This window comes from Engraulis encrasicolus, chromosome 3 (genome assembly GCF_034702125.1).
Source record: "Engraulis encrasicolus isolate BLACKSEA-1 chromosome 3, IST_EnEncr_1.0, whole genome shotgun sequence".
Taxonomy (NCBI): domain Eukaryota; kingdom Metazoa; phylum Chordata; class Actinopteri; order Clupeiformes; family Engraulidae; genus Engraulis; species Engraulis encrasicolus.
This window is the reverse complement of record NC_085859.1, coordinates 10,280,637-10,302,714: the sequence shown is the minus strand read 5'-3', so window position 1 is coordinate 10,302,714 and position 22,078 is coordinate 10,280,637. Positions and strand designations below refer to the sequence as shown.

The 22,078-nt window shown below is 42.0% G+C and overlaps 2 protein-coding genes across 2 annotated transcripts in view; both read left to right on the top strand.

The window, feature by feature from the left end:
* Window positions 1–544: 544 nt before the first annotated feature.
* ddx51 (DEAD (Asp-Glu-Ala-Asp) box polypeptide 51) lies at window positions 545–5,992 on the top strand. The gene is made up of 9 exons (XM_063195900.1): window positions 545–679; window positions 1,491–1,627; window positions 2,204–2,381; window positions 2,973–3,088; window positions 3,888–4,004; window positions 4,334–4,435; window positions 4,798–4,861; window positions 5,134–5,268; window positions 5,875–5,992. Exons 1-9 carry the CDS (start codon window positions 545–547, stop codon window positions 5,905–5,907), a joined length of 1,017 nt encoding a protein of 338 aa, XP_063051970.1. The 3' UTR covers window positions 5,908–5,992.
* Window positions 5,993–6,899: 907 nt separating this feature from the next.
* The window catches only part of cabin1 (calcineurin binding protein 1), a 110,892-nt gene continuing 95,713 nt past the window's right edge, over window positions 6,900–22,078 (top strand). The window contains exons 1-9 of the mRNA XM_063195899.1: window positions 6,900–6,940; window positions 7,612–7,667; window positions 7,974–8,066; window positions 9,394–9,507; window positions 10,221–10,355; window positions 11,567–11,747; window positions 12,890–13,019; window positions 13,531–13,680; window positions 14,734–14,872. Coding sequence (XP_063051969.1) covers window positions 7,665–7,667; window positions 7,974–8,066; window positions 9,394–9,507; window positions 10,221–10,355; window positions 11,567–11,747; window positions 12,890–13,019; window positions 13,531–13,680; window positions 14,734–14,872 — 945 coding nt within the window. The 5' untranslated portion in view covers window positions 6,900–6,940; window positions 7,612–7,664. The remainder of the gene's footprint in view (window positions 6,941–7,611; window positions 7,668–7,973; window positions 8,067–9,393; window positions 9,508–10,220; window positions 10,356–11,566; window positions 11,748–12,889; window positions 13,020–13,530; window positions 13,681–14,733; window positions 14,873–22,078) is intronic.

Below are 22,078 nucleotides of genomic sequence, written 5' to 3'. Positions count from 1 at the left end.
CAGCCTTTAGCGTCATATGCTTCTATAGCTTTGGAAACAGCTTCCTGAATGAAACGTAAAAAATGCACCCACTATTGATTGCTTTTAAATCTAGACTCAAGACCAAGAGCTGTTGCTCAGATGCTTTCTTAAATTAGTGAATGAAATGTCGGTAAAATAAGAGATAGTTAAAAATTAGTTTATATTAAGAATTGTTTTTTTTTTCAAGGTTTTATGTTTAAATTTATGTTTTTTATTTTATTTATTATTTTTTACCTTATGTTTTTAATTCGTAATGTTTTAAATGTTTTTTTGTCTCTAATTCATTCCCCTGTTTTCCTTTCATTTACATTTGTTAACTTTGTTGAAGCACATTGAGTTGCACCTGTGTATGAAATGCGCGCGATATAAATAAAACTTTGCCCGTTGCCTTTGCCTTCGCCGATTGGCCTATTAAAGTTATCTGTCCTCACCTATGAAGTGGTAGAAGTGAAATGAAACAAATGGCACACACACACACACACACACACACACACACACACACACACACACACACTTAAACATGATGGCCATATTTTGTTTGTTTTCCAGGGGAGGACGCATTTGCAGTTTGGCCGACATTGTGGTGGCGACTCCGGGCCGGCTGGTGGACCACATCAACAAGAACGCCGGCTTCAGCCTGCAGCACCTACGCTTCCTCGTGAGTCACCACAGCACACTCTAGGACTACTGTTGTTGTTGTTACTGGTCATAGTAAATCAGGGGTCCGTTTCTCGAAAGCGTCTTTGCTATCGTCGTTAGCCAAGTCCTTTGTAAGAGCGACTCAACTCTCTCTCGACGCTCACCACTAAATCCAAGGGAACGGTAAGACGGTCTTAAGACGGTTAGCAACGACAAGAATCGAGAAACGGACCCCAGTTCAGGTCATAGTAAATTATATTGTATCATGACAATAAAAGATCTAGAAGTCTAATTTGGTTCGCTATGCAGGACATAGTAAATGATATTGTATTATGGCAGTAAAAGGTTTACAAGCCTCATGGTTCTGTTGTACTCTGGTTGTTGTTGTTGTTGCTGTTGTTGTTGTTGTTCTTCTTCTTCTTCTTCTTCTTCTTCTTCTTCTTCTTCTTCTTCTTCTTCTTCTTCTTCTTCTTCTTCTTCTTCTTCTTCTTCTTCTTCTTCTTCTTCTTCTTCTTCTTCTTCTTCTTCTTCTTCTTCTTCTTCTTCTTCTTCTTCTTCTTCTTCTTCTTCTTCTTCTTCTAAAAGGTTTAGCAGCCTCATGGTTCTGTTGTACTCTGCCCTGCCTTGCCCTGATGGGGTCTAAAGGGGTCATAATAAATAATATTGTATATGTATCATGACAGTAAAAGATCTAGAGGTCTTCTCATCTTACTTTGCCCTGCCCTGCCCTGGTGTAATCAGTACAGGTCATAGTTGATGGTACAATAACAATAACAGGTCTGGAAGTCTCATTTGCTTCGCTTTGCCCTGCCTTGCTGTAATCCACACAGGTGATAGACGAGGCGGACCGCATGATTGACAGCATGCACCAGTCGTGGCTGAAGCAGGTGACCCAGGCCGTCTACACACAGGGCCCCGACGCCTCCCTCTTCGGACGCAGGGAACCAGGACCAATCACGGCCGCCAGGTGAGCTGCTGACCAATCAGAAGATGATGAGGATGGGGGGCAGGGCACATGAAGCTAAAGCATATTGTTTAGATAAACGCCACTACTGTGCATTGTTCAGTCGAGAATGGACACTGAGCGGTCTGTTGTGTCTCGCTTGTCCCCGTCTGCATGCGCCAATTAGAACTTGTCGTCACAGCAGAGTTTGACACAAAGCACAATCAAATCTAACACTCAACGATGGGTAACGATGAGTTTTTCAGCTGGACAATGCTATAATGTACAACAAAAATATTCTCAAAGTAGGTCGCATTGTTTTAGTTGTGATTGAATTATTCATTTTGCTCATTTATTTGTTGTGTGTTATTAGTTTGTCTCCATAAGCCAATTAAAACTTAGTCTCAGCAGAGTTTGACACAATGCACAACCATATCTAACTCAACACACGACGATGGGTCATGACTGTTTTTCAGCTGGTCAATGCTGTAATTTACAGCACTCAACAATATCCCCAAGCTAAGTAACATTGTTTTGATTGTTGCTAATTCGTTTTTTCAATATTCATTAATTTATTTGTTTTATTATGTGTGTTCTTAGTTTGTCTCCACCCCAGATGCCACTTCAGAAGCTGCTGTTTTCCGCCACCTTGACCCAGAACCCAGAGAAGCTGCAGCAGCTCGGGCTGCACCAGCCACGCCTCTTTAGCTCCGGACACGCCCCCACGGATGACCCCACCCAGCCCGCCGACAAGTACACCTTCCCCCAAGGCCTCACGGTAGGGTGTCCATAGGGATCATATCAGCTCTCCACAGGGGACTAGTTTACATTAGAGGTTTAGTTCCATGTCCCATAGTGGATTAGTTTCCATACAGGTTTAGTTCACCATTCCACAGTGGACTCCTATCGTCGTGTCCCCTATAGATACCAAAGGGATCTGCCGCGCATACGGCCCCTCCATCGTGATCTATTGTCCATAGGGGACTAGATACCGTAGGGATTTAGTTCAACGCTCGATAGTGGACTAGTGTCCATGGCAGGGGTCCGCAGGGATCTACGGTCAATACAGCTCTATCGTTCAATAGAGCTCTAAGAAATCTACTATTCTTAGGGGAGTTGCTTCCATAGGGTTTTAATTCAACATCCCATTGTGGTCTTTTGCCTCCATATTGGCATTTAACTTTTAACCATTTCCGTTTTCCCTTGTCCTGCATGTGTCTCTGGAGTACAAAATATTATTAAAAACATTATTTTTACACTATAACTATTTTGATAATTATAACATTGTCCTGTGTGTGTTTCAGGAGTATTACATATTGACATTTAAACTTCTAATGGTTTCCGTTCCCCCTTGTAACGTGTGTTTCAGGAGTACTACATCCCGTGTACCCTGAGCAGGAAGCCGCTCCTCATCCTGCACCTGCTGCTGCGCCTCAAGTTCAGCACCGTACTCTGCTTCACCAACTCCAGAGAGGCCGCCCACAGGTGCACAGTCTTCATACTCAACGGCCCTGTACACGATTCCCCTACCTAGTTTTCATCAAAATATTCCAAAAAATGGCCCTATTATGGCCCTGTACTCGATTCCCCTACCTAGTTTTGATCAAAATCTTCAAAAAAAATGGTCCTACTATGACCCTGTACTCGATTCTCCTACCTAGTTTTCATCAAAATAGTCTAAAATCGGCCCTACTATGGCCCTACCTGTAGGGGACCAGGCTCTGGGTTGCTATGCTGGAGAACCGGGTTTGATTCCGACCCGGGTTATTTGCCAATCCTTCCCCATCTCTCTCTCCCCACTCGTTTCCTGTCTCTCTTCAATCTACTACCAAAAAAGGCACAAAATACGTCTAATTCAGCTGTACCAGTTTATGTCCAAAGGCCCCATACGTGATTATTTGTGTCCGTTTTGAAGTGCAATGCAAGCCGATAATGTACAGACGTACCAATGGGATGTAAAGAAATAATATTACCGTAGGATCTACCGGGTACAAATAAAGTTACCTTACCTTACCTTAGGAGCCACTTGTTTACTTCCCTGCCATGTGCAAACATCCCAGGGGGTGTTGAGAAGGATACAGCTGAGAGGGGGCAGTGGTTAGTTACCATTGGAGGGCATAAGTCCATTTATTATTTTTTATACTGATGGTGGAGTTGTCAATCTTATAATGATGTCAAGGGGGCGTTGGGAGGCTTGTGATGAGGCCAAGGGGGGTGTTTTCTCCAAAAAGGTTGAGAACCACTCTATTATAATAATGTAGTGTAATAATGTTCTCTTCTGCAGGCTCTTCATGCTAGTGAAGCTCTTTGGTGGCGTTCAGGTGGCGGAGTTCTCCTCACGTCTCAGCCCCTCGGAGAGGAAGAAGACCCTCAGAGACTTCGAACAGGAGAAGATCCAGCTGTAAGTGGTGTTGTTATTTTTGATATTTCCCTTCATTTGTTATTAATTATAATCACATCAGGCCATTTATTCATGTGTTCTATTCAGTTATGTATTCACTCTATTAAAACTATTGTAATGTTTTAATTTTATGTTATTTGTCGGGAATTGAGATGGCTCCCTCCTCTTCTAATTCTTACTTTTTTAGTGTTATTCTTAGTAGTAGTTGTAGTAGCCTAGTAGTATTTTTCACACACGTAACTTGTGAACTTTTTAACATTGAAAAATGTGATGTTCTTTGTAATGTCATCAGCTTCTCTCCTTACTGTGTTGTCTTTCTGTTCTGTCAGGTTGATCAGTACTGATGCAGCAGCTCGTGGCATAGACATCCAGGGAGTGAAGTGTGTTGTCAACTACGACGCTCCCCAGTTCATCAGGACCTATGTTCACAGGCAGGTTACAACTACAACACTCCTCAATACAGTACACTATGTTCACTTATTCAGGAGTCAGGACTTATTGAACCGTGTGACTGTGCAGGCTGGTTACAACCAGTGATTTGTGCTCACAGGCAGGTTAAAAAGAGCTGACATCGACATGTGGAATGCAGTGTAGTAGTGACACAATGTAAATAAATAAAGCATGCTTACATGATATTGCATGAGAAAATAATGCATTTTTAGCTTATTATTCCAACAAAAATTTAAAAATATTGTTGTTTTGATTTCCTTTTGATTGTAGTTGTCGGCACAGAATGCAGGGCCAATTTTTATACATATATATTTTTTTAATTCCTTGCATTCTTCTTGTGTAGGGTGGGCAGGACGGCAAGAGCTGGGAAGTCCGGGATGGCCTTTACATTCCTGCTTGGAGTTCAGGTAAACCTGGATGTAGCCAGATACGATCAAAAGCACAACATCGGGTTACTGTTATTGAGAAATCTTACATATACTGTCACAGCACAAAATTAATTCATATTCAGTTGATTCAAGTGATGTGATAATTTTGTAATATCATAATATCAAGTAATAGGATAAAATTCCCATACTATTTTCCAATGTGACGTGTGGTAATGGCTCCCGTGTAACAGTTATGACCTCTTCTCCTCACAGCGTAACTGTTATGACGTTTTCTTCTCTCTCTCCAAAAGGAGAAGAACTTCCTCCAGATGGTGACCGATGCAGGTAGCCCAGGTGTGCAGAAGCAGATCGTCCAATCAGAGAGCTTGAAGAGCCTGGAGAGCCGTTATGAGGAAACCCTGGTGGAACTGGGGAACGCCATCAAGGTAAGGTCACATAAGAAATCACAGAGAATGACCTTGGCTGTGATTCAAACTGTTACACTGGGGATCCGGCTCATTTCCTGTATTTCCCGTTATTTCCTGATCCCTCCCCGTCTCTCTCGTCCCCTTTACTTTCCCGTGTCCTCCTCTCTATGTTTCCTATCCAATAAAGACCAGAAGAGCCAACAAAATGTAAAATGAAAGTAAGAAAAGAAAATAAATGAAAGGAAAGGAAGAAAGAAATGTTGGGGAATAGTGTAGAGTTAAGGTCAATATATAAATTGAACACCATTAAGGTATTATTATCAAAATGGAACGTAGCAGCGGCATTAAGGTATGTTCATAAAATAAATGTTAGGGAATAAAGGAAAGGTCTTCATGGAAAGGTTTGGTTTAGGACATAATTGATACAGAGATGGATAATGATATTAAGATAATTATGGTCATTAGGTCATTAGGTCACAATAATCATTAGGCATACCATAAAGTATATTACAAGTGCAGTCACAGTAATGATTGAAATGTTAATGCATAATAATTTATTTGTATTGCGGTCATACTTGTGATATTGGAATACAGTATTGTTGACATGTGTTCTTGTTCCTACAGGATGAAAAGTCCCGGAAGCAGATGGCACTATGACACAACTGTGTTGTATTAAAGATGAATACCATTGTACAGTATTTCTGTTTCCTATATGACTGCTTGATCTATGTAAAATATATATTTTCATTTTAAATGAAAGAATTTTGTGTTATGTGTATTCATTTCTATGTTTTGATATGGATCATTATGTGCATAATAAGCCCAAATGTATGGTTGTGTGATTGTATTGTTTTCTCGGTAGTACAATGGGCTATCAAACAAAATCCTGTGTGCACACTGCATAGATGTGTGCATAAAGTCAAATATTTTGAATAAAGTTTTGAGAGGGCCCACACATCTTGAAAGTTTCTTTTTCAGCTGGTGCAGCTGTTCAGAGTACCATAGTCTTCATTTTTGAGAGGAAGAGCACAACACTGTCTCTACGGTTTCATCACTTTATTTGTGGGCTTGCTGACGTTATTTAAAGAAATCATAAAGAAGCAGCGTCCTCTGCAAAACTGAAAAATATTTTGAACAAACTACATGCCTGCCATGTGATTGTGTGAATAACTGCAATAAATGCAATTTAATTGTGTGCACTGTGGTCTGCTGTCACTGGCAATCAGACCATGGCTTTCCCCTTGGACTTTCAAGGTGACTGTGCAACGTGTTTTATGAAAATACAAAAGGATTTGTTTTGGGGGGAAAATAACTACTCCATTAGTCCCTGATTATTAGTTTTTGTTGGTAGGCCTATCAAGTTAGGAGCACCGAGCCTAATGAAGGCCTATTAATGGTAATCCAAAAGATCCCGGAGAATGATCTATAATGTTTTTTATTGTTATTTATTTCATCAACTGAATACAAATAACAAATACAATACAATAAAACATAATCATTCAATAATCAATAGTAAACAATGTGGATGTTTTCTCCCTTGATGTTATGATGACGTGTGTCGCAAAAAGAAAAAAAAGTAGCATGAAGTGTCCCTATTGGTTAGGCGTAGAGGCGGGTTAATGTCAAACACCAATGAGACGCTTCGATATTGCGAGATAGAGGAAGTTGGTCATGATTCAAGTCTGCACCGGTAAGACAGCTGAATGAGTTTGCTGCATATATTTTTGTGCATTTCTCTTATCATACTCAATAGATGCAATACTTGCTTGGAGTGGAAATAATCACCTTGTTTTTGTGGAGTTACCGCCATCAGAAAGAAGGCGAAAGCTTGCTAGCGCTAGTGACAATGGTGGCGATGCTGGCGAGGTAAAGTGCAAGGTGATGGGATGGCATCGGGCTAGCTGGCCAAACAAAGGACCGTGTTCATATTCCATGCTGGAATGCGTTGTCACATTGCAATGATACGCTTTTAAAGCGAGAATTGAGAACAACTTTTGTTGATAAAATAGCTAGTACACTAGGCCTACTGTGGTGTGTGTACACACTGTTTTTAATCAGGCAAGTTGATAGCTGTTTTTTTTGCAGAACTGACGAGTTGTCGCAGAAGTTTACAAAGAATTAGTTTACATTGTTTTTTGTTATAGTATTATGCAGCAAGATAACACGTCATGCATCAGTTAATAAGTAAATATTTAATATTTACAAGTGAACATGCACCAGTTTCTACACGCCCCGCATGTTCCCCCATTGACGCAGACCCAAGAAGTGTCAGTGGTCCAAGGCACATGCTAGCTGTCAAAACGACCACGCTAGAAATGCTTGCTTCTGTAACATTGATTTGCTTTCTGATGTGTTCTGCAGGTTATGAGAACCGTAGATGACGTCGACTGCCGTGTCCTAATTTTCGGATAAACATGGTATTGCATCTTTACTCTTTCTGGATTCATTTACTCGCCTGCATTAGGGGTGCACACAGACATTTTAACCCCCCAACTATCCAACAAACAAAAAACACCCCAATAATAATGAAAATATTGACAGCCTTCTATCTCTATGCACAGACTTCAGTCATTACAACAATCTACAATGTTGACCCCCTGTGTAGACCGGAAGTTGGTGCCTTTGAATAGTATTATGCTGCTGTAGGCCTATTTAATTTATTCCTGTCTCTTAGCCTACCATTGCTATAGCTGATGTGAGTGCATTGTGTTGTGTTGGTCCAGATCCGGATAGCTGCTCTCAACGCAGCCTCCGTGGCTGCAGACGAGTTTGGGGATGCCCTCAAAACCACCAAGAGCCAGACCAAGGAGGCGCAGGTGAGTCCACTATGACCAAGATGCTGTTGTCATTGTCCCTCCCATCTCTTAGACACATAACACACAATGAGACAAGATGTTCATTTTCAAGATTCAAGATTCAAGATTCAAGATTCAAGATTTTTATTTGTCACGTGCTTCCTTGTGCAAGCACAATTGGCAGTGAAATGGGGATTGCAACTGCTCTGTGCTGTGTTGGATGGTAAAAAATAAAAATAATAAAATAAAATAAATTAAAATAAAAAATAATTAAAAATAGTTATTGTCTTAATTCAAAAAGCGGATGGCTTGAGGAAAAAAACTCTTACGCAGTCTCTCTGTTCTACATCTTATGGAACGTAGTCGTTTCCCTGAGGGCAGCCTTTCAAACATGGAGTGACTAGGATGGAATGTGTCTTTCATAATCCTTTGTGCTCGTGTCTTTGTCCTTCTTACATATACATCTTGCAGCCCTGGAAGGATGGCGCCAGTGATTTTTTCTGCAGCATGCACTACTCGGTGCAGGGCTATCTTGTCCTGAGCTGTGCAGTTGCCATACCATGTTGTAATGCTTCCTGTAATTACTGACTCAATTGTGGCAGAATAGAAGGACTTCTGCATGTCTGATGGAATTCTGAACTTCCTTAGCCTCCTGAGGTGGTACAGACGCTGCCTGGCCTTTTTCACTACGGTGGTGATGTGAGGTGACCAAGACAGATCTTCAGAAATGTTGACGCCTAGATACTTGAAACGGCTCACTCTTTCCACAGGGGTACCAGAGATTTCCAGTTGGGCATAGTTCTTCTGATCTTTTCCTCTTCTGTAGTCCACCACAAGTTCTTTGGTTTTGGTGACGTTGAGCTCTAAACTGTTCTCTGCACACCAGGATGACAACATCTCAACCTCATTTAGGTAGGCTGTTTCATCGTTGTTGGAGATGAGTCCTACCACCACTGTGTCATCCGCAAATTTCACGATGGAATTGGAGCTGTGGATAGCTGAACAGTCATGGGTATAAAGGGAGTACAACAGAGGGCTGTTTTGTTCTCTTAGTGACTTTTTTTGGAGTCCTGCATTGCATATGATGCACCTCAGCACCTCAGTAATGGAGACACAAAAATGCAGGCTTACGTTAGGGTGGACATGGACATGGACATGGACATGTCACTGCAAGATCAGACTGTTCTTAATCATTGTGGTCCTTCACTGTTAGTTTTGCACACTGCAGCAGCAGCCAGAGATTCGAAGACTATATCTATCCTGTCTCTATGCTGCAGCTCTGAGTGTTTTTTTTCTCCTGCTGTTTGCCAGTGTATCTCCTCATCATTGTAATTTTGTGCCACTACAGGAAGCCGAGGCCTTCGCTCTGTACCACAAGGCCCTGGACCTGCAGAAGCATGACAAAGTGGAGGAGTCCTCCAGGGCATACCACCAGCTCCTCAAGACCCCCCTGCTCAAGGAGGTATGTGGAAGTGAAGCTCACCTGTCAATTGTCATTGTGATGCATAGCTCAGCAGATAATGCTCACTGTACACAGCAAAATTGCATTTATGCTTCACCTGTGCAAGAGGAGCAGACCCAAGGGAGCAGTGTGGCAGGACGGTACCATGCTCAGGGTACCTTAGTCATGGAGAAGTATGGGCGGTAGCACAGGTCAATTACTCCAATCCGCACCAGTCAAACAGGCAGCCTTTGAGATACAAGTCAGACGCCCTGCTTACCTGCGTACCCATGCACTTTTGTCCAGCACCCAAGTGTAATGTATGCTAACTACCAGAGTCCAACTGTATAATGTCTGTACACCTCCCTCCCAAAGCCTCATACAGAATGGGAAGCGCTGAGCAATTGCCATCATTGGCCCTTTAGCTCAGTACCTGTGCTTCCTATGCCTAACTGGACCTGTGACATTAAGGTCCCTGGTTGTTGTCGTAGTTGTGCAGGCGCAGACATAGTATATAGCTAGATAAGGCATGTCTTAACACACCCCTCTTTTCCTCCCCTCTTGTCTGAGTGAAGTTGCGTTTCTGCAGGTGCAGCCTTATTAAATGGATAAATTATGTATATTAACACCTGTTCCCCCGCCTCTGTTCGCTGGTTGTGGTTGCGTTTGTGCAGGCGCAGCTGTATTAAATGTTTAGATGATATATATATTAACACCTGGTTGCGTTTGTGCAGGCGCAGCCGTCTGCGGATGAGAAGGTGGGCCTGAAGCACCCGGGCTTGATGCTGAAGTACTCCACCTATAAGAACCTGGCCAGCCTGGCCGTGCAGAGAGACCGCCTGGAGACCGCCATGGACTTTTACCTGGAGGTACATACAGCACACCACACAACGCAACACATCACATTATATACACCAGTACATCACACTACACTACATACAATGCTACATTACAATAGGACAATACATTACATTACATTGCATTGCTATACAGCTTGAAGACCGCCATGGACTTTTACCTGGAGGTACAGCACAAAACACATCATATTATATACAACAGTACATCATATTAAATACAATACTACATCACATTTAGTACAATAGTACATTATAATCAATATTGCATTACATAACCCTACAGCCTGGAGACCGGCATGGACTTTTACCGGAGGTACAGCACACAACACATCACATTACGTAAACAATATTAAATTACATTCTTATATCACATTATATCACATTATTATCACATTACACTGACTGGAGACCGCCATAGACTTTTACCTGGAGGTACAGCCCATACAATAGTACATCACAACCCCTAACACTACAGCCAACGATACTCCATCAAACCAAGATATCCCAAACCCCGCCCACCCAATGTAAAAACAACGTGCCAAGGTCAGGTCTCCGAAAGGGCGTTGTCCCATTTTCTTCTTCTCTGTCCGTTGCGTTTGGTGGCAGAAACATGGATTGTGCACTATCGCCATCTAAGGGGCTGAGGGATCCCAGGTGCAGTGCTAAGGGAATTGCAGTGATCCAAGGATTTATTTCCACACATGTGCTCTAGGGGCGTAATTTATTCTCAAACTTGTTGGTCTCCTAAAGGGGCGTTCACCCGACGTGAAATGGATCCCAGAAATGAATCAAGATGATGTATCTTGATCTACTTAAAAAAAAATCTTTGCTACAGCGTAGAGAGCACCATGGTGACGGGTGGCTTGACGTATTTCACCTGTTAAAGGCCAAATTGACCCGTCATTGGCAGGTGGAGGGGTGCTTATTTCCATCTCTGTTCTGGCCTCATATCCGTGTGTTTCTCTGTAGGCTGGACTGACATATGTGTTGCGTATACTAATTATGTGTGGTTATGCGTGAATTATGTAGACTTTTTATGTGTACTTATGGATGTTGTGTTATTGTTATGTGTACTGATGAATATGTTATGTGTACTTAGTTGTGAATGTGTTATGTGTACTTATTATGTGTACTTATGAATCATGTATTATGTGTACTTATTAAGTGTATTTATGAATGTCTTCTAGCTGTCAGTGTATTTTTCACTATTCACTATTTTTCAGGCGGTGATGCTGGACTCGACGGACGTGAACATGTGGTTTAAGATCGGTCAGCTGGCCCTGCGGCTGGTGAGGATCCCTCTGGCCAGACACGCCTTCGAGGAGGGCCTGCACTGCAACCCCGACCACTGGCCCTGCCTGGACAACCTCATCACCGTGCTATACACCATCAGCGACTACAGCTGTGAGTTACTTAGTTTGTGTGTGCGTGTGCGTGTGCTTGCGCGTGTGTGTGTGTGTGTGTGTGTGTGTGTGTGTGTGTGTGTCTCCACTGCAACCCAGACAACTTCTCCTGATAGTTTGAGGCCTAAGGTCAAATACAGCTTCATTGCCTCTTAGAAACTAAAAGTCAAAACATTGAGATGTGATATTCAGAATCCTTCTGGTTAAATGTTTGCTTCAAAGTTGGCATCAATGTCGTGTTTCCCCGTACTGTACCAGGCTGCCTGTACCATATCTGCAAACTGCTCCTTTAATGTTGACTTGTTGACATGCCGGTCTTGACTGTAACGTTGTGCTTCCCCATGCCATGCTAGGCTGCCTGTACCACGCCTGCGAAGTGCTCCTTTAATGTTGACATAAATGTTTAATATTAAATGTCTTATCGGGTTAATGTTGTGCTTCCCCGTGCCATGCCAGGCTGCCAGGCCCACATCTGCAAAGTGCTCCTTTAATGTTGACTTAAATGTTGAATATTAAATGTCTTATTGGGTTAATGTTGTGCTTCCTCATGTTACCCCAGGCTGTCTGTACCACGTCTGCAAACTGCTCCTTTAATTCTGACCTTATTGCTGTCTGTAATGTTGATTTAACTCCAATGTTGTGCTTCCCCATGCCCTGCCAGGCCCACATCTGCAAAGTGCTCCTTTAATGTTGACTTAAATGCTTAATATAAAATGTCTTGTAGGGTTAATGTTGTGCTTCCCCGTGCCATGCCAGGCTGCCTGTACCACATCTGCAAGGCGCTCCTATAATGTTTCCTTTCAAATTGGGTTTAGTGTTGCCTTTATATTGGGTTTAATGTTTCTTCCCATTTTTTGAAAAAAGGTTCGCACACTCCTTTAAAGTCGACTCCACCCCTTCAGACAGGTCTTGTAGATAGTTTGTCAAGCCTGTGTTTGTCAGTGAATCTGAGGAAGACCGAGAGGTAGAAACGTCATTGCCAATGAATGAATGAATGAATAAAAAGAAGAAAAAATAACTTAAAGAAGAAAAAATCCAAAGGAGTGTGCGAACCTTTTTTCAAAAAATACGTAATCTTTTTGTTCAGCACCAGGGATTGTGCACAAGTAACTCTCTACTAATGTTGTTCCCATGCCTTGTCAGGCTGCCTGTACCACATCTGCAAGGCGCTGGAGAAGGACCACTGCTACACCAAGGGCCTGGCCCTCAAGCAGAAGATCTTCCAGGAGCAGCCCAGTCTGCAGAGGGACTCCAGCAAGATGTTCTCCAAGTGGTACGCTCTCGCCGGTCGTGTGTGTGTGTGTGTGTGTCTGTCTGTCTGTGAATTGTGTCTGTGAATTGAAAGTCTCTCATTGGGGGGGCTCTTTGGTAGAACAGTGGAAGTAATAAAATGAAAAACCCAACTCCAAAAATCCACTCCCCCCAGGTGCGGGGATGGACTAACCAGAGTTGCACTACTCCACTTTAGTCTACGTAATTGCTATTCTAGTGTCTGTGTGTGTGTGTGTGTGTGTGTGTGTGTGTGTGTGTGTGTGTGTGTGTGTGTGTGTGTGTGTGTGTGTGTGTTGTGTGTGTGTGTGTGTGTGTGTGTGTGTGTGTGTGTGTGTGTGTGTGTGTGTGTGTGTGTGTGTGTGTGTGTGTGTGTGTGTGTGTGTGTGTGTGTGTGTGTGTGGTGGTTGAGGAGGAGGCCACAGTTCAATACTTAATAGACTCCGTTTAACTCTACTCTCCTTCTAATTGTGTGTGTGTGCGTGCGCGTCCGTGTGCGTGTGTGTTCCATGCAGTGATGTGTCGATACAGTATGCTGAGGTGGATGAGGAGGAGGTGCGCAGTGTAGTGGAGGAGGCGCTGGAGCTGAGGAGACGCAGGCAGGCCCTCAACACACGCCAGCCACAACCTGACCTCACACTAGTCAAGCCCATCAAGTACTTCACGTGAGTACACACACACACACACACACACCACACACACCCACACACACACACGCCAGCCACAACCTGACCTCACACTAGTCAAGCCCATCAAGTACTTCACGTGAGTACACACACACACACACACACACACACACACACACACACACACAATACTAGCCCAACTGTATGGGAATGGCAGCCACGACTAGACCTGATGCTGTTTCAGCCCATCAAGTACTTTGTGAGAGCACACACACGCACACTCACGCGTGCACCCTATCCCTGAACATACGACAGCCACAACCCGACCTCATACTAGTCAAGCCCATCAAATACTATACATGATTACGACACACATACACACGTAAGCATGCACCCTATCTCTGAACATACGTCTGCTGCAAGCCCATAAAATTCTTTGGTAACACTTTAGAATAATGGATGCAAAAAAGCATTATAAAGACTTAATAAATAATTAACTATTGATGAACAAAACATTAACAAACGTTTGTAAATGACTAGGAAATGTAAACAAATGCTTGTAAATGACTAGGAAATGCTATGTTAATATTTTATATTTATCAAACATTTACAAGTTGCTTGTAAATGAATAAAATAGTCTGTTATAAGGTGTGTAAAATCTTGCATATATCATTTGTAGATATTTTATAAAGCATTAATAAAGCTTAGTTAATACTAAAAACATTTGTTAATGTTTTATTCATCATAAGTTAATTATTTACTGAGTCTTTACTAAGGAACATTATTATAAAGTGTTACCAATTCTTTTTTTGTTTTTTTGGACCCAGGAATTGAACGTGTAGCAGCCTACTGCCCAGCCATTAGAGCCATGGCTGGGCCAAGCCCATCAAGTTCTGAACATTTGCGTGTGTGTGTGCTCTTGTGCGCGTGTGTGTATGTTTACGTGCGTGCCTCTGCGTGTTTGTGTATATGTGTGCGTGTTTGCCTGCGTGTATGTGTGTGCGTGTACATGTTTGTGTGTGTGCGTGTGTGTCTGTATGTGTGTGTGTGTACATGTCCGTGCCTGTGTGTGTGTGTGTGTGTGCGCCGCAGGTGGAAGAGTGTAGGTGAGAGCTTGGTGGCCATGTATCGCCACCAGACGACCTCCGACCCCCCCGTGAGCCTAGGGCGCCGCATCGACCTGACGGAGTACCGTGACCTGGAGAGATACACACACACACACAGCCCCCCGCCATGCCAGGTACACACACACACACACACACACACACACACACACACACACACAGCCCCCCGCCATGCCAGGTGAACACACACACACACACACACACACACACACACACACACACACACACACACACACACACACACACACACACACACACACACACACATACACACACAGCCCCCCGCCATGCCAGGTGAACACACACACACACACACACACACACACACACACAGCCCCCCGCCATGCCAGGTGAACACACACACACACACACACACACACACACACACACACACACACACACACACACACACACACACACAGCCCCCCGCCATGCCAGGTGAACACACCCCCACACACACACACACACACACACACACACACACACACACACACACACACACACACACACACACAGCTCCCCGCCATGCCAGGTGAACACACACACACACAGAGCTCCCCGCCATGCCAGGTGACGGGTGAAGACACACACACACACACACACACACACACACACACACACACACACACACACACACAGCTCCCCGCCATGCCAGGTAAATACACACACACACACACACACACACATACACACACACACACACACACACACACGAAGAAGATACTCTTCTTTTTTTAGTTCCGTGTATCACTGAAGCAAGTGTCCCTTTTCTATCACTTCCACTTACATTTCACTTCAAGCAGGTCAACTGTTTCGTTGCAGTCAAAGTAGGCTAAAGGGTGGTTTATGCCTCGAGATCAGCGTCACTGCATCATGATGCAGTGAGCCGCGCAGTTAACGTAGTGAAGCCCCCCCCATCACGCAGGTACTCTGGGGCACCTCCCCAAAATTGTGTCTCGACGCAGGGAGCGACGGCGTGAAAGGGCGAAAATAGGTCTCTGATTGGTCCTCTCGACCAGCCTGCTCTGTCCTCGAGTCGAGAACAAGCGCTACTTCCTTGTTCTAACCTTCGTCGGTCTACGGACTGTGAGCTCTTCATTAAATAAGTTGCCCGTGCTTTGTTGTTTGATTTATTTACACGAACCGAAGACAACACATGCGCTTGCAAGTTACGACGCTGAAGTTATTTGGACAGTTGAACAGTGGTTCCGAGGTCGAGGAAACATTCCGCTTCGTCCTCGACAAATGAGCCACTTCTTTGTTCCAAACTACTACTGTGGCTGCCAGTGCGATCAAACATGCACGTGATATAAAGATTTAATGTTTCATTTTCATTCTCGTCGAGTCTGTGATGCTAAAAAACAACCGACACGTCTAGTTTACTCTTTGTATTGAAGGCAGTTTCAGCGTGGAATGACATCGCGCAGACCGTGCTTCAAAACAGGGCATAAACAAGAATTAACTGCATCATGGCTGCGTCAAGCTCACTCTGTGGCACAAGTAGGAAGCATAACTGAGCCTTAATGGTGTAGTAAATATTGTTGTAATATAACATGCTGTATAACACACACACACACACACACACACACACACACACACACACACAAACACACAGCTCCCCGCCATGCCAGGTAAATACACACACACACACCAGTGCTTTACACTAACTTTTTCGCTTACCAGCCATTTTGGCTAGTGGTTTTCCTGACTCACTTGCCATTGGGCCTCTTCACTAGCCATAATTTTCTTAACCATCATAGCAGCTTTAATGAATTTTATAATAGGCTGTAATAACATAATATAACATAATATAATATAATATAATATAATATACAATATAATATAATATCATACAATATAATATAATATAGGCCTAATATATTATAATATAATATAATGTAATATAATATAATATAATATAATATAATATAATATAATATAATATAATATATAATATAATATAATATAATATAATATAATATAATATAGGGCCTAATAACTAGAATTGTTATTAACTGGTCCATGCATGCATGCATGCATGCATGCTATAAGAACAGATGAACTATTCTGAGGAATGGCATAGCCGTGCAGAAACACCAAGCACAGTGTTGTGGAAGGGCACAAATGTAAGCTACATGAGAGCAAAATATTTCCGTCTTTGATCTGAAGGGCACTTTCGATGCGCAAAGTAGATAGTGCAAAGTCATTGCCAAGCTTCGCATGTCCTCGGTCATGGATGTGGAATAACACCTCTTCTGGAATATTTTCTCATAAAAGTAGGCTATCCACTAGAAGGCACACACATATGCGGCCGGTAACTACTAGTTAGCCTGCCAAGACCCTAAAATAAATGTTTGATGGCATTTTCTGTTAAAAGTTGGCAACCATGCCAGAAGTTATCAGCATGGGCTAAGGTTTCAGAATCACCTGGTTGCCAACATGGAACTTGACCTTTAAGGTCAAATATGAAGGTCAAAAGGTCAACCACGGTCAAATAACAGTGTTATTTAGTTTAAAAATGTTACAATGGTGTTAAAAGTGGGCAACCATGCCAGAAGTCATCAGCATGGACTAAGGATTCAGAATGAACTTGTTGCCAACACGCAACTTGACCTTTAGGGTCAAATTTGAAGGTCAAAAGGTCAAAAACAATGTATTTTCTGGCAGTGTTAATTTTGACAGGAATTTTTAATTTAGTTTTAGTTTTAGTCTCTTGACGAAAATGTAATTTTAGTTTTAGTCACAATTTAGTCATCTAAATCATTTTTGTTTTAGTCTAGTTTTAGTCTACTAAAATTCATACCATTTTAGTCGACGAAATCTAAATTAATTTTAGTCGACTAAAATAGGCTATTACATTATTTCCTCTTGTCTACACTTCTCTATAAAATTGTCAAACTAAAATACCATTTGCGGAAATCAATGATTAAAATAACATATTGTAGGCTAATAAGAAAATATTGTAAAAAAAACTGCCAGAGCGTCTTATAAGCCAGTGCGTCCAAAAAATCATGCCCGCGACCAGGGACGGATCATGACTCCATGGGCCCCTGGGCCAGACAACAAGAAAGGGCCCCCTCCAGATGTTAGAGACCCTATATTGTTGGGCATTCAGGTGTTTTCCCCTGAAAATATGTGAAAATAGAGTTGTTAAAAGTGTGATTTTACACAACATGAGAATGGAAATTTAGAGGATTGGGCTTCAGGGCCCTCAAGACTCTTGGGCCCCTGGGCCTGGGCCCGGTAGGCCCTTGCAGTAATCCATCCTTGCCCGCGACACTCATAAATCTCTGTCGATATTTTAGAACGACTTCGGGGGAAAACGGGACTGCACATTATGAAAAAATAGCCTACTTCTTGTGGGTATACCAGTAATCAAGAGCGTTGCGGGGTACAGTAGGTGCATGCAGGCGTTACAATGGCACGGCACCTGTTGGAAGACGTCTCTCTCTCTCTCTCTCTCTATCTCTCTCTCTCTCTCTCTCTCTCTCTCTCTCTCTCTCTCTCTCTCTCTCTCGTGCGCGTATTGCAAGCTGTTGCATATTATTTGCTTGATGCAAAGTTGTGATGGCACGTGACACGCGCTCTCGTTGACATGGTTGTGTCCATGGTTGCATGCATTCGCAAGACGTTATTGCAACTCATTTGAAAGCGTGGAAGGGTCGTTCACTTCCTATTTCAGTGTCCTTGACTGAAACAAGTCGCAAAACTCCACACTTCCGAATCCTTTGCGATCGGCACTAAAGTGATTCTTATCAGAAGGCTTTTCGCCTACACATAGACCCTTAAATTAGCCTACAAACATTAGCGAACATTGAAAAAAGATCAAACAACGACCGTCGGGTAGCAGGTTCATGAAAGCGCAGGGAGTGGAGAAGTTCCACAATAATGCAGAGAAAGATGTTTGCTACTGTGCGTCAGCACCACCACCTATTTCATGACTGCTTAAACTTCTTCGTCGTGGATAAATGGGCAACAATATTTTTTCCAGCCAGGATTGCACTGAAAAGTAGGCTACTGCTGTTAAGAAAGGGTCACGGCCACTGCCTGTCACTGTGCCTGCTGCGTGTGTGTGTGAGGGAGGGGAGGAGGGAGGAGACGCGAAGCAGATGAGGGTCGCGCCTTGGGAAATAGCAGGCAATTCTTTTCCAATGTTTCAGTGACATATTAACAAAAATGCTTCCTATTGGTTTTCGTCTCGGGTGGTATTGTAGTCACATTTTTATTTTTTTGACGAAAATATTCATCAATATCGTTATATTTTTCGTACAAACGCATGCAGTTTTTTTCGTCATCGTTGTATTGTCGTCAGGGGAAAAACAATCGTTACGAATATTTATGACGAAAATATTTCGTCACGAAATTAACACTGTTTTCTGGTTAGTCTATTTTGGGAACTGTATATTCATGGAATTCTTTTTCAAATGTCAGCAACCATGCTAGATGTTATCAGCATGGACTAAGATTTCAAAATCACCTGGTTGCCAACATGGAACTTGACCTTTAAGGTCAAATTTGAATGTCAAAAACAATGCATTTTCTGGTTTGCCTTTTTGAGGGGGGCTTCATATCCATGGAATTCTTTTTCAAAAGTTGACAATCATGCTAGAAGTTATCAGCACGGACAAAGGTTTCATGGTCCATGGTTGCCAGCATAGAACTTGACCTTTAAGATCAAATTTGAAGGTCAAAAGGTCAACCGAGGTAAAAAATCGAGTTTTTGTGATGTACTTTCATAAAATACATGTTGTTTGCATGATGTATTGAATAATTAGTACCTGGAGGAGATATTTCTTATTATTTAAATCATTTTAGGTGAGTGAAAGTATTGGAACAAATAATGTTAAAGAAAATAAAACACTGTTTTGATGAGGATTCTCCCATAGCGGACAGCGCTGTCAAAAGCTGCATTTGGGGTTTTCTGACAGTGGACTGTGGAAGTGGTCGCGAGAGTCACCCTTCATCTACTAATGACTCAAATAAGTATCAGATGACTCTGGACAGTGATTAATGAACCTTTTAATCCTACTTAGAGCCCCTTTAAACCCAAGTCTTCAGTGAACAACAAAAACAAGGAAATTTGCCTTTCTGTTCCAATACTTTAGGAGACTGTATATTTAGAAGTTATATAGTCTTTATTATTAGGGTATGAATGAAAGTTATTATTGCAAATGGTCAATAACAAGAATGTAATTCATCATATTGTTTCTTTACTTCAATAATAATTGAAATGATAATTAAGATTCAAATGTGATGTCAGTACATACTGAATATTTATGTATTTGAAGGAGCTATTGTTGCTGTTATTACAAAAAAGATTGTGTCATCCAGATCATGTTCTATCCCTACGGCGTTTAAACATTCCACATTTTAATCACATGCAGGTATACAGGGCTGTCCATTCCTCAGGCAACTGCAGGCATGTATTGGTCACTTGGTTCTACAACCACATCTTATCAGTCCTAAGCTACTATGTGGGACTGGAGGTTTCCTTTGCCACACAGCCATCAAGTGTTGGTCTACAACTTTCCAACCACCTGCCTCCTCAGTGTCTTTGTTAATATGTACTTTGTCAGACTGCAGCCATACATTTGCCTGCTGATTTGCTAATGCAAGATGCAATCCATATGCATCACTTGGTGGTAACATATCAATTGCCTTTTTGTCTTTCTGAAAAAAGTCATGTCTAGACCGATCAATACCCAAAGATAAGCATGTTGCTTTGGACAGGTGACACAAAAACTCAAGCCTGGGAAATTGCAACAGAACATTCTACAGTAGTTATGGGAACATCAAGAAAAGTGTGCAATACTTGCTCTACTCTTACTGTAGGTTTCATTTCCTAACCATGATATGACATAGCAAATCAGCAAGTATCCTTCATTGCTATAACCATTTGAAACACATTCGAAATAACAGAAGTCATTATTTTTTCTATGGAAAGCTTGTGAATTGATGGGGCAAAGCAAATTCACTGGTGAGCCAAGGCATATCCCATTTCATACCAGCAGCTTAATGTGCTTCACAAAGAAGAATAAAGCAATTTAGATGACCAGAGTGAAAATACAAGTTTAAGTTAATTTTATGCTAATGAGCTATGATGAATGTCTAAGGATGACAGGCCAGAGCCCCACCATGATGAGCCAAATCAAATCATATTAAATTATAGGCCTACTAATTAATCAATATACAGTACCATGCAAACAATTTGTATTTTATGAAAGCACATCACCAAAAACCCGATTTTTTAATTGACCTCGGTTGACCTTTTGACCTTCAAATTTGACCTTAGAGGTCAAGTTCTATATGGTAACCAGGTGATTCTGAAACCTTAGTCCATGCTGATAACTTCTAGCATGGTTGCCAACTTTTGAAAACAAGAATTCTATGAATATAAAGATCACCAAAAAAGACTAACCAGAAAATACATTGTTTTGACCTTCAGATTTCACCTTAAAGGTCCAGTTCCATGTTGGCAACCAGGTGATTCTGAAACCTTAGTCCATGCTGATAACTTCTAGCATGGTTACCAACTTTTGAAAAAGATTTCCATGAACACAGTCCCCCAAAAAGTCTAACCTTAAAATACATAGGTTTTGACCTTTTGACCTTCAAATTTGACCCTAAAGATCAAGTTCCGTGTTGGCAACAAGTTGATTCTGAATCCTTAGTCCATGCTGATGACTTCTGGCATGGTTGCCCACTTTCAACATCTTTTTAACAATTTTTAACTAAATAACACTGTTATTTGACCGTGGTTGACCTTTTGACCTTCATATTTGACCCTAAAGGTCAAGTTCCAAGTTGGCAACCAGGTGATTCTGAAACCCTTGCCCATGCTGATAACTTCTGGCATGGTTGCCAACTTTTGAAAAAGAATTCCATGAATATACAGTTCCCAAAAAAGACTAGCAAGAAAATACCCTGTTTTTGACCTTTTGGCCTTCAAATTTGACCCTAAAGGTCAAGTTCAGTGTTGGCAACAAGTTGATTCTGAATCCTTAATCCATGCTGATGACTTCTGGCATGGTTGCCCACTTTTAACAACTTTGTAACAATTTTTAACTAAATAACACTGTTATTTGACTGTGTTTGACCTTTTGACCTTCAGATTTGACCTTAAAGTTCAAGTTCCATGTTGGCAACCAGGTGATTCTGAAACCTTAGTCCATGCTGATAACTTCTAGCATGGTTGCCAACTTTTAACAAAAAATGCCATCAAAAGTTTATTTAAGCACCTTAGCTGCTGGTGGCAGGCTGACTATACAGAAGGAGCTACGACTCCATTCCGTTTAATATTGAGTTGTTTAAAA

What these genes read in the sequence shown, in the direction of transcription:
- ddx51 (XM_063195900.1), top strand. Translation starts at nt 545, where the DNA reads ATGGCCATATTTTGTTTGTTTTCCAGGGGAGGACGCATTTGCAGTTTG. An exon ending in TCCAGAGAGGCCGCCCACAG is followed by an intron (nt 3,089 to 3,887) that starts GTGCACAGTCTT and finishes TCTCTTCTGCAG; the next exon opens with GCTCTTCATGCTAGTGAAGC. An exon ending in AACTGGGGAACGCCATCAAG is followed by an intron (nt 5,269 to 5,874) that starts GTAAGGTCACAT and finishes TTGTTCCTACAG; the next exon opens with GATGAAAAGTCCCGGAAGCA.